This window comes from Varroa jacobsoni, unplaced genomic scaffold, assembly GCF_002532875.2.
Source record: "Varroa jacobsoni isolate VJ856 unplaced genomic scaffold, vjacob_1.0 scaffold_748, whole genome shotgun sequence".
NCBI classification, from domain to species: domain Eukaryota; kingdom Metazoa; phylum Arthropoda; class Arachnida; order Mesostigmata; family Varroidae; genus Varroa; species Varroa jacobsoni.
Genome location: NW_019213650.1, coordinates 113,891 through 125,933, shown reverse-complemented (window position 1 = coordinate 125,933; position 12,043 = coordinate 113,891). Strand labels below are relative to the sequence as shown.

Genomic DNA, 12,043 nt, shown 5'->3' with positions numbered 1-12,043 from the left:
CCTCATTTTCTAAGCAAATTGCTCTGCACATATACTTGATATTAACATAAATTTTGCATGTTGTAGCGGATTACGTTTACTCCGCCTCTGACGCTTATTCTTGGTCACAATGGAGCAGGAAAGTCTACCATAATTGAGTGCCTTCGGATGATGACCACGAGCGATATGCCACCAGGTCAGGGCCAGTGCTTCATTCATGACCCCTCTCTATCGGGCAAGGCGACCACTCACGCGAAAATCGAGATGAGGTATACACTTTTCTAAAATTTCATTTTGCTAGAACACCTAAGTTTTGCATTTGTAACATAACAATGAGCATTACAGCAGGTTCTCAAAAATACACCGTTCCGGGTCATATTTTCGCAGATGGTGTCGCATTTAATGAGTTCGCACTTAACAAGTGTCCGGTGTCTACAAATAGTATATATAGCTTTCTCATAGTTGTGCTGCACTCCGCTTCTATAGACCGAATCTTACAATGGATCAAGAAACGCGATAAAGAATTGATAAAAGATATTATTAAAGCGGGTGAAAAAAGAATCACAGAATATAACGACAAAAGCCGTTGTTATATATATATATATATATATATATATAACAGTAAGCATGGTAGCGTTTATTTTTCGCTTTTCTATGTTGATACACTTTTGCTGTATAGGTTCCGCATTTTGGGTGGAAACGATTGGTTAATGTACGTTATTGATAGGGAAAATGACAGGCATAACAACCGCATTCCAACTAAGAGCCTAGCACATAAAGAATCTCTCATGGAAAACCCTAAATGTGGCAAATAAAACTGAATCGTCTTTATTCCTTTAATTGATTCTAGACTGACAGACGCAAAGGATCGGTCATTCGACGTGTCCAAGATTTTCGCGTTAACGCGAAAAGACAAAACGTTTAAATTTAGCACAACGGACACGACGATCAATAACCTTGAAAACAATCAAAGTATGGGATCGAAATGTTGCGACGTAAACTCTTTCATGTCTCAATCTCTTGGTGTGCCGAAAGCTGTTTTGCAGAATGTTATTTTCTGTCATCATTCCGAATCGGACTGGCCTCTAGGAGAAGGTATGTCTTTCCAAATGATGCTAAATAAGAAATTAATGCATCATATCAATGATTATTACAGCTAATTAACTTACAGACTCGTATTCTTGTACAGCTGGAACATGGTGTCAAGTGAAACACAAGGTCAAACTTGACTTCAAATTAAAAAGCTCTGTTAAATTGTCATTGAATCTGAATAGTTTATATTCCAATATATAAAATAAGTGAAAACTCACCTTAGCGCTTTTTTAATTCATTCGAATTTTCAGATAAATAGATTAGTTCGCTGTCTGTAACTGTCAAAAAATTTCTGTAAGATGAGCCTTACTGTTTCATTAAATAAAGCGTACATTTCTGTTGTTTATTTTCTCAGGCAAGGCACTTAAGGAACGATTTGACGCGATATTTTCAGCGACAAAATACGTCGAAGTGCTAGAGGTATTGAACAAAGAAAAGAAGGAAGTTAAAGCTAAAGTGAACGAACTCGAGGCTTTAAGGAGGCCTATAACGGAGAAGTTGTGAGTAGAAAAGAACTCTAACTAAGGAAATGCTAATATATATAACTGCCCATGTACGAATATATGGAGCGTAGGGCAAAAGGCTTTTTGACAGTTTGAGAGTTCTTGTTTTCACAGTATATGTGTGTGTTGTATACATAAACTATATAACATTTATCTGTGAAGTGACTTTTTTGTGAATTGCCAAAAGACTTTTGCCTCAAACTATGTTATTTTGTTAATAGCAATTCTTCGTAACTATTAAATTCAATAGTATAGATAGCAAAACATTAAATAATGAACATGGAACGTTAATGTTGGTGTCTTGTCTTTAAACAAGAGCATTTTTGGTCACTTCAGAACAAACTACAAAAATGATCTTCAGGCCATTACTTCGAAGAAAAGCAGACTGGATCAACGGAAAGCTGAATTGGACGCAACGCGACGACAAGAGCAAGAAGTCAGCAAGGAACGAGCTAAAATTGATCGGGAGGTTAGAATTTATTAGTACCAAAGCTTTGTCGATAACCACAATTCAAATTACTATTAAATCTAAATATTTCCTGCAACTTACCGTGCAGTTTAATTTTGCTTGTCGTGTTGCTATAGTTGACCTTTGTTGGTCGCGTCGCTAAGGGACTCCTTCCTAGTCAATAGGTCTCTATATTAGCATTTTACTCTTAGCTCATTTTAAAAACTGCTAGACGAAATCGCTACAATATGAAATAGTTACGAGTATAAGCCGCTAATGACAGTCTAGGACGGTGAGGCATTTTAATGTTAACATGTGTTTAATTAAACAAATGTGAGTCTTTAAATATGAGAGGGAGCCTATGGAGTAACCAATCAGTGATAATTACTTTTCGAACATTTTATTATCTGTTTTATTCCTGTGATGATTTTGACTATGCTGTACTACTCGTCATTGGTAACTGGACGCAGTATCATGAGTTCGCAGCCCTTGAGCAGGAATATGTGCGACGAGTTGAAGAGTACAAGTCATGCAAAAACAGACTGGATGAGCTGCAGGAGGGCGTCCAAGAAGTGATGGACTTGTCAAGAGAAGAGCTTGAGGAAGAGCTTAAAAACTTTGATCAACGAATGGCTGATCGCAAACAACAAGTCGAGCAAAGTAAACTTGAACTTCGTAAAATGAAGGATGCCAACGAAAAAAAATGGTCGGAACTTCGTGAAAAAGAGTCCTCACTCGGTTTGTATCTATCTTTATTATTGTCTCAATACGGCTGATTTACTAAGAGGTTCGACTGTTGCTGACAGGAGTGTGGGTTTTGTATGGATTTGCAGTTCGTCTGGAAGGAGAATACCGGCAGCATGAGCAAGCGATTCAAAAAATGTTAGCATCCCTACGGTCGCTCAACCGAGCGCTTGATGCTAAGGTCGATATCAAATCTGACGATTACGCCGAACATAGAATTGACGGACATGTCAACAGACTTGACGAAGCCATCAAAACGGTTTGTGAATTTCACTGCTTTCAACCTGGGCTGATCAAAAAACGCGGCGTTTGGAAAGAGCAGTATGGCGAAACGTACGCGGCTTAGGGTTTTGTTTTTAAACTGTACAATTGGAAATATATATACAGATGCCTGTATGTACATGTTTTGTTGTGGCAGGCGGAAGGCGATTTGGCTGCAAAGAAGAAACACTTTTCTAAGGAAATAGAATCACTGCAGGCGAAAATCCGGGATGAAACTGAACAGAAAGCATCCTACAAGGTATGTAATAGAGCAATTTGATTAATAAGAGTGAATGAATATGAATTAACTTGAGACTCGGCAGTCTTGCCCATTTAACATATAAGCTTCGTTTCTTGCGCTCCTGCGACCCCTTGTTTAACGATAAAACATAGTAATCATCGTATTGCAACTGTGTTTGTATCTTTTACTTATAGACCCGGCTAGATTCCTTACGCAACAAACAAGATGAGCTAATGATGGAAATGGCTCTTAAGAATCAGGAGTTAAAGGAGGTAGCCTCCATTGGAGTTAAGATGGACCAGTTTGATGAAGACATTAGGAACATGAAAGAATCCGTTGAAAAGTATGATTTTATCTGGTTTGAATGCTTTTCGTGCTTAATGAATATGGGCATTTTCTATCCCGTTGGGGTTAGCGTATGAAAGAACAGGATTCGATGACAAAAATGAAACAAGTAGTCCGCTGGCATTTTTCATGTAATATTAGTGTTTCTTTCATCGTGCGCAGATTGAAGAAAGTAACAAGTGAGTCTGCCCTTGAAAAACTGACTCAGGAAATTGAAGATATTGCCTGCAAAGAGTCCCAGTTCAACGAAGAGCTCAACAGCGCAACGAAAAACAGCGCCGCACGAAACAAGATCAAGACACTTGAAAATCAAGTATGCAAGTTTTTCGGGATCAAATGGTGTCAAAACGCATTTCGAGAATATATTAGCGTAGTTTCTCCCATAGACAGTTATTTTAGAATAATTTGATATGTAGATTTAATAAATTATACCTCGGATATTTGAAAATAACATTATTTAGTTTGTTCTTACAATGCAAATAGGAAACAAATCAGTAAGCTAAGGTCAACTGCTGAAGCTACAGTTAAATTTTTAGATCAGCAAGAAAGCGAAAGCTATCAACACCCTGAAGCTACGGATGATACGTGAATTAAAAGAACCGTTTGCTGCAATGGAGTTGCAATTTCCCTCTAACGAATGGGCTCGCGTAGTAAAGGGAGCTCGATCAACTCTTGACGATGAGGTTACTCAATTACGAAAAACTCTGGAGGCAAAAACACGAGAAATGACAAAGGTAAAGGTTTAATATTTAGTTATCATAACTGTTGCATGATAGTAGCGTCATTTCGAAATATACGGCATTGTTATCGCAAATTCTAGTTTTTTTTTTCTCTATTTTTAATGTTTACGTTTCGTTTTTATCGTTTTGCGTAAAGGTTCTACAAATGGCAAAGTTTACTCGTTGAGCTGATATTTTTGGTACACGCGATGCACCAGCAAAGACAAATTCGTGCTAAGAAGTTCGAGTACATAAACGTGCAAACATAAAAAGTATTTGCTGACTTTTTTCGCTTTTGTGTAACTTACTATGGCGGTATGCAGTGTCAAACCGAGCTTGACATGGGCGAGAAGGAGTTGACTAAGTTGCAACATCGACTAAAAGAACTGCGAGACAAAATTGACGATGAAGTAGGCTTAGAGCGTACGCTCGATGAAACCATTATCGAGACAGAAGAGCAACTTAACGAAATGCGCAACCAGGATAGCATCTTTATCGGAACACAGCACATCTATACACGGTCAGTTGAAAGAAATAAAAACAAATATAAACTGCCGTTCTCACTTTAGGCTAATTTATTAAATATTAGCTACTTTAAAAGCACGCGATTGTTCTCACCGTATAAAAATTCAAAATTTTACGTTTACAACCCGACTAAAAGCGCCTTAAATACTTCATTGGCTCTCGCTTTTATTGGCTACTGTGGTTTCTCCTTATAATGTTTTCCATACAAATTGGTAGATTTTGGTTAATAAATTCCGAATATATATTTCAGGTATAAGAAAAAAATGGCAGAACAACGACGTACCCATAGCGAGCAGTGCTGTCCCCTTTGTGAACGCTCAATGGTGGACTCCGAAGTTAAGAATCTTGACAGTAAGCTAGAAAGGTTGATGAGTGAGTTACCAAAGCTTAGGGAAGGCTCAAAAAAGGAAGTGACCGACCTTAGCGATAAGCTGGGAACACTCAATCTGCTTAAGCGGTACGATCGACAGCATCTGTATGGTTGCCATTCTTGTGCCCTATTATGATTTTTAGGTTTAAGGTCACCGTATTATCTGTGGCTGCAATGTAACGATATGAGATTAACTACTTTTTTGCAAGCGCTTTCAGTATCAATAGTTCGCAATGAGCAATATTGCCAGAGGCTATGTCCAGCCATAAAACAGGTAGTTTTTATTGTTGTAAAGAAAGATAATGCAAGAATGATACTTGCTTTAGTTCAAAGCTAAAGATCATATCAAGAGAGCCTAAAATTACTCAGTCTCCAACTAATCTAAATGGAAATTTGAATAGCTTTACTGTTTTGGGGTTTAAACAAACCAAATACTAAAGCCAATCTAAACAGGTTAATAAAAAATTGTATTATTTTATCCCTAGGGATGATCAAGAAAAAGTAAAACTAGAAGACGATCAAATTCCAGCTCTCGAAAAACATGTCAGAAGCCTACGGGATCAGTTACGAGATCTCACGACACAGATTGAAGAATTGCAGAAGCAGCTAGAAATGAAAAGCGAAATGTCTGCAGCCCTCAACAGCCAAATAGGGTCCTGTGACATGTATGACAGTGGTGTGCGAGAACTGGATGGCTTACGGTCAGAACTCAAGAAGGAGCAAGTTGAGCTCGAAGGTACTTTACTACAAATCCGTGCGGATCTCTATGTTGGTGCAACGAACTAGTATTTTGAACCTATGAAAACTTCTGTTTTGGTTAAATCGATTTCAGCTAATATGTTTTATTCACCTCATTGCCATGATTCTCAGAATATAAGTACAAAACAGTATCTGCTTAAATTAAAGGAAAAATGTTTTAGTTCATGGTTTGCTTAACATGTCAGTTGGAGCTTAAAACTTAACTTTTGAAATGCATTTGAACATTGGAAAACCATTTCAGAGGATTGTCGTGATGTGGACGATGTTATGGTTGACATCAATGAAGCAAAGGAGAATAGGAAAAAGCTTGAAAAAGAATGGAAATCAAAACAGGATCAGATGCAAGAGCTGAATAATTTACAGGTATGACATAATTTAGTCTTTGTTTGTAATAACATAAAAATAACGGGGAGTAAGGACGTCGAGTAAGTTAGAATTAATCGCCCATAACATTCTTACAGCGCTTTGATCATGCATGAATGTGAATACTAATAAAGGCCTGGTACTCTAACTGGCACTTCATAGGTGAAACTGAGTGAAACGAAAAATTCACGGTTAAAGCTAATTAATAAAGCCGGACAAGAAACGCAGATTAAGCAGGCACTGGAGAAGCTTGAAAAGGAAAATGTCCAATTGGATAAGGATTTGCCTGAAATTGAAGCTAAGTGTAAGTGAAATTGATTTTTTATTTTTTCAGTCATAGAGAGAAGATAATGATCTATTTGCACTGTAGGAAATAACGAAAAAGAAAGGGAACGTGCTTGTTTCTTTTTATAGTAAGCAAGGTGATAAAGTCGCTGGACGAATTGGAATCTTCGTGTTCGAAGCTATTGCGCCAACAAGAACGGCAGATCGAAGATCTGAGCTCAAAACTTCTGCGAGTGAAACAGGAGCGAGAAGATCTGAGTAAAGCACTTAGGAGTCTCGAAGAGTACGAGCAAAGCGGTAAAAAGGATAAAATGAATGCTGCTAAAGAAGAAGTAAGTCAGTACACTGTATTTTATATCCCATAACAACACGATTACTAGCTTACCTACGCTACAACAGGTAATCATATCGATTGTTTTGTGAAAGGGTGGAATAGAATTCCTTTGGTTATTCTTTAGGTTGTCAAACAAAAGTCAGTTGTAAAAGAAGCACGTAACGAGTATGAAGAGAAAGAAGAGCTCACCAGACAACTGGAAGTTGAGGTTAGCAGGGAAAGTAGCCGGCGGCGAGAACTCAGCGATAACATTGCCGTAATTGACAAGAAGGCTGAACTTCAAGTGCTTAAGAAGGAAGTCACTGAACATAAACAGCTACTGGAAGATCATAACCTTGGGTAAATACGAGAAAATATGTACTTCTTCTTGTTCTATAGTACAGCGCCATCAGCAGAACTTAGTGATCTCTTAGGGAGCAGCGCTATTCATTTAACGGAATATAAGCCTCTATATTTGCTGATTAGAACAACGCTGATGAAATATATAAAACCTATTTGGTGCACACCAGATTGACAATTTGGAATATACTGCTTTACTATCGTAATACGAACGCTAATTAGGTATATAAGCCATGCGAAACACGCGTTTTTCTGCAATTCTGATTAAAAGATGGTTCGATTATCACTAATATCGTTGTACTTGTATTTCCCAGCGAGGAAAGTATATTGAAGAAACTGGAGCGGATCAAAGCTCAGCATGAAGAACTCAAAGGCCAGGAACTAACGAAGGCCTCGGATGTTCGCAATCTAGAGCAGACTCTGGCTGAGGAAGAGGCGAGAGCGCAACGTATTGGCGGAACCGCCGAGAAAGAATTTAAAGAGTGGCTTGCTGAGAATCTCGTCGAGAAGCAACTTTTGAGGGATATTGATATTGGATATGCCGCCCTCAACAAGGCTATTCTCGCCTTTCACCAGGAAAAGATGTCACTAATAAATAAAATTATTCATGTGCGTTGGAAATATACCCACTATAGCTACCCACAGCTGGCATGCATAATTGCTATACCGTTTTTGTTTAACTGACAAATCTGATCAAAGAAGAAATTCAGATCTTCACCAGAAGCGACTTGTATGATATATACATTTGCCTGGAGTGATTCACGACCTTCAGCTCAAAAGTCTCTTTAGAAACAATTATGGGAGCTGTGACGTACGCTCTTTCGATTTCGTAGGCATGCATTCTCCACATAAATCCCTCCGGCTTTGTTTCATTCTATTTCCACTTTCTTGTGAAAAAATATCTCAGTGGATGCTTAGATCTATAAGCATCCACTAACATATTTAAACACACGATTCATGCAAGACTGGTTTATCCTAACAGGCTAAGTACCGTCTCAATTACCACCTGGAAAATGTGGTCGATGGATGCATGAATAAATCGTTTCACTATCAACTTAGCAGCCTCAATTATAATATTACCTTCGGCATTACTTTTTAATTAGTTCGGGAAATATTTATTTAAGCCATATTATGCCATAATTTTTTTGTTAATTCATGGAATAGGTTTGACTCCCTCAGTAAGTTTTGTATCTATATTTATTATTTTTTTTTTACCTAATTTGCATTTCTTTAACAAACTTACCAGTTAAGTGGGATAAGTACGGCTAATGGAAACTTCGTTTCGTTTGTCGTGGATCTTTGTTTTATAGGACCTTTGGATCAATGTCTATAAGGGCAATGACATTGAAAACATCGAAATAAAGTTTAACGAAGACACTGGTAGTACGTCGAAATCGACTACAAAGAGAAACTATCAATATCGAGTCGTTATGAAGCGTCAAGGTGGTATTGAACAAGACATGCGATCAAGATGTTCTGCTGGACAAAGGGTTCGTATTAAACTTTCGTTAAGAATAGTGATAATCGTGTACGAAATGTTTCAAAAAATGTATATACAGTTTTAATATTTATATCTTGCATATATACTGCAGATGTTTGAAATTATTATTAATTCACAAGCAAATATTTCATTATAGCACATTCTTGCTCAATTATGGCTTTTAAATCATTTAGTGTCATCGATTTTCTGACTTAGTTCTTAATTCCTAAAGTATCCCTTAATTCCTAAAAGAAAATCCATTGCCTTCGAGTCTAGAGAACGGGCAGTATATCCTATGGAACCTTTTCGTCTGACCCACCTGTTTCAAAGATTCTTATTAAGATATATGCAAGTATCGCGATGGTAGTTTGCATATCCTGTTTGAGATAAAATTTGGAATGTATATCTTCCATCACAACATCTTGAACTGCGATTGACGGCTATTTTGCTGATGCCAAGCTCACGACTTGATTGTCATATCGATTTTTGAATAGGTGTTTCGCTATAACTCTCTAATACTGTTTCTTGAATGGTAAAGCTGTTTAATGTTCTTGGTCTTAATCGAAACGTTTTTGTGAACATTCTTGAATTGAAAAGTTGCATCCTTTTAGATATCATATTTTATTTGAGTGAATATAAGTCACGTAGGTGGACCTGCCTAAGGCTCCTGCAGTATCGTTATTTAACATCCACTACATTTTTTACTTCGAATAGTATTTTAAAGCAATGTAAGCAAATAATTTTTAATTCAAAAGTAAATATTGGTCCGCTCATTATTTACAGGTGATAACTTCCTAAAAATGAAGAATAATCAGAAAGTTATGACCCGCTAAACATATGTATAGTTTTGGAGTACCCTGTCTATTTATATATGATTAATTCTCACGAAATATTGACATTTTTTAATTTATAATGTCATAATTAGGTTCTAGCGAGTCTAATAGTTCGACTGGCTCTGGCAGAGGCTTTTTGTGATGGCTGTGCAATGCTGGCGCTAGATGAGCCTACAACAAATCTAGACCATGAAAATATGATGAGTCTTGCGGAAACTCTGGCTGAGATTGTTCGAAAACGGAAAACTGAAAAAAACTTCCAGATGGTGAGTACAGAATCGAGGGAGAGCTTAGTTTACTCAAATCTTTTCCTTTGAGTTCTAGTCGGTCTTATCCGCATGGGTACACACAATTGCTACACAAAAAGTTGGAAATTGCGTTAGGTGTAAATACAAAAATTTGTTTCCAGTTGTCTCCATACAAGCTGTAATCTTCACAACTATTCACTAAGATTTTTAATTTGCAAAGAAGTGACGAGTTTCTTCATTTAAACACTGACAACATGACATGCTCAAAACATATCCTTCAAGAACGCTGCTTTGTATAATAGCAAGCTATTTTTGTTAAATGAACGTTTCAGGTAGTTATTACTCACGATGAGTCGTTCGTTATAGCACTATCCAAGTGTCTACATGATATTGGAGAAGTGAGACATTATTACAAGGTTGAAAAGAACGAGGATAACCTGTCTGAAATTCGTAAACGGAATCTTGACTTTGAGGAATAATCATTTAACAAGCAACAGACAGTTGATCGGGAGGAATATAAACATTCCGAACCATTCCATAGGACCTTGATAGACTCAACCAGGCTGGCAAACCATTATAATCGATCAGCATCTATCACTCCTATATATGCAGACATAATTAATTACAACTGGACATGGTGATTGATTCTAATGGCTTAGTATATGGCATGTGTAACGTTGATTATCGCCTATTAGCTAGGTCGATCAATTATTTCTCAAAGGATTAATTCTAGGAATAGTAGAAGCGTAATTCCATAAAATTTCAAATCACGGTTGGCCAAACTTTTTTGATTGATGCGTTGCTTTGAAGTGTTTTTATCATTAAATATGAATGAGGTACGATTTCTATAAATTGCGAACGCACAAACTAATGTAACATGAAGTTTAACTAAAAGCTATCTTAGCACGGATTATTGCTTTAGATACAATGCACCGACAGCCATCGTTCTTGTCGCACGAACTATCGATTTTTAATTTTGGACGATAAAGTAATTTTTGTTTGATACTTTGTTAAATCATTCATTAATTATACGAATTAAACATTAAATGCAAATAAATCTGTATGTATGCCACAAATACACGATTTTATTTCGTCTAGTAAATTTGTAGATGCAGTTGAAACTCCTACCACTGGTTACTAACAGCTTGTACTTATACCAGGTTAGAAAATCTTTAAGCTAACCAAACCCCTCTTCCTAATAAACGATTAAGTATATAGGGTATGGCACCTAAATTAGGACATATGTTAGCGGGCTATTTGACGGAACTGGCATTTGTTCATCCGTTACTTTTAACGCAAAACCAAAAAATCAATTCTTGCTACAGCTAAACAATACACCAGCCATGACGAGCAACAACTGGCTCAAATAACAATTGTTGGTAAACGAAAAAGTATTTTGAAAATGGCTAGTTAGTAGTTCAGGCCCAAATTGAAGCTGGAATCACTGTGAATAATAACTAGAGTGAGTATATGTGACTCCCAAGAATGACGTTTTTAGCGCATGCAAAACAATTAATTGAAATATCTGTTTTTATTCAGTTATAGTTATAAAAACAAAGCATGAAAAAAGCCACATATGTAACATATACGTATATATACCTTTTTCTTGTGCTACGCATGTTCATTGTATGAATAAATATATTTTAAGTCATTTTGGTTGTCATTATTGACGTCCACATTTTCTCATATGTCGCCTTTTTTCAGATAGTACTTTAAAGCGCTGTTTACTTCTAGTCATCTCGGCTTTGCAAACAAGACGTTTCCGGGTGTTACGTGAGATGATTGATATCACGGTTTTCCGGAATAAAGTAATAGTACATTTCAACGGGCTCAGTTTCTATATACGATCATTCCCCGATTGTATTTTTAATAAATCCCGTAATTTACACCCCGAATATAGATCTTGAAAATTTTCATTGCAGTAACGCTTAACGATGGCGCAGAGAACTTCGTTTCTGGCTACCTAGAGCCAAAAAATTAAGTAATCACGGAGTTCGCAGTACAAAATTTGTGCAAAAGACTATTGAGGAGGCGCTTTTTTGGCTTGTTATCTCCATTCTGTGTTGCTACAGCGATAAGGGTAATTCCGAATTCTCGTGTTTCAAGTCTTATTTACTTCCTCGCATCTTTGTTTACGTGGCCCTTGGCCATTGCTATTGGTTGTGATGTATGAAT

General features: G+C 37.0%; 1 protein-coding gene across 1 annotated transcript; it reads left to right on the top strand.

Moving 5' to 3' along the window:
- Positions 1-66: 66 nt before the first annotated feature.
- On the top strand, positions 67-10,951 carry LOC111263227 (DNA repair protein RAD50; the record flags this gene model as incomplete). The annotated part of the gene is given in 21 exon segments (XM_022838144.2): positions 67-248; positions 830-1,074; positions 1,427-1,571; positions 1,911-2,043; positions 2,493-2,760; positions 2,856-3,025; positions 3,185-3,286; positions 3,463-3,611; positions 3,776-3,926; positions 4,150-4,347; positions 4,656-4,852; positions 5,108-5,314; positions 5,713-5,963; positions 6,228-6,349; positions 6,512-6,653; positions 6,764-6,966; positions 7,093-7,307; positions 7,622-7,916; positions 8,618-8,797; positions 9,713-9,886; positions 10,201-10,951. Coding segments are annotated over 21 exon segments (3,876 nt in total), but the record flags the coding sequence as incomplete, so codon positions are not given.
- Between the last annotated feature and the right edge of the window lie 1,092 nt (positions 10,952-12,043).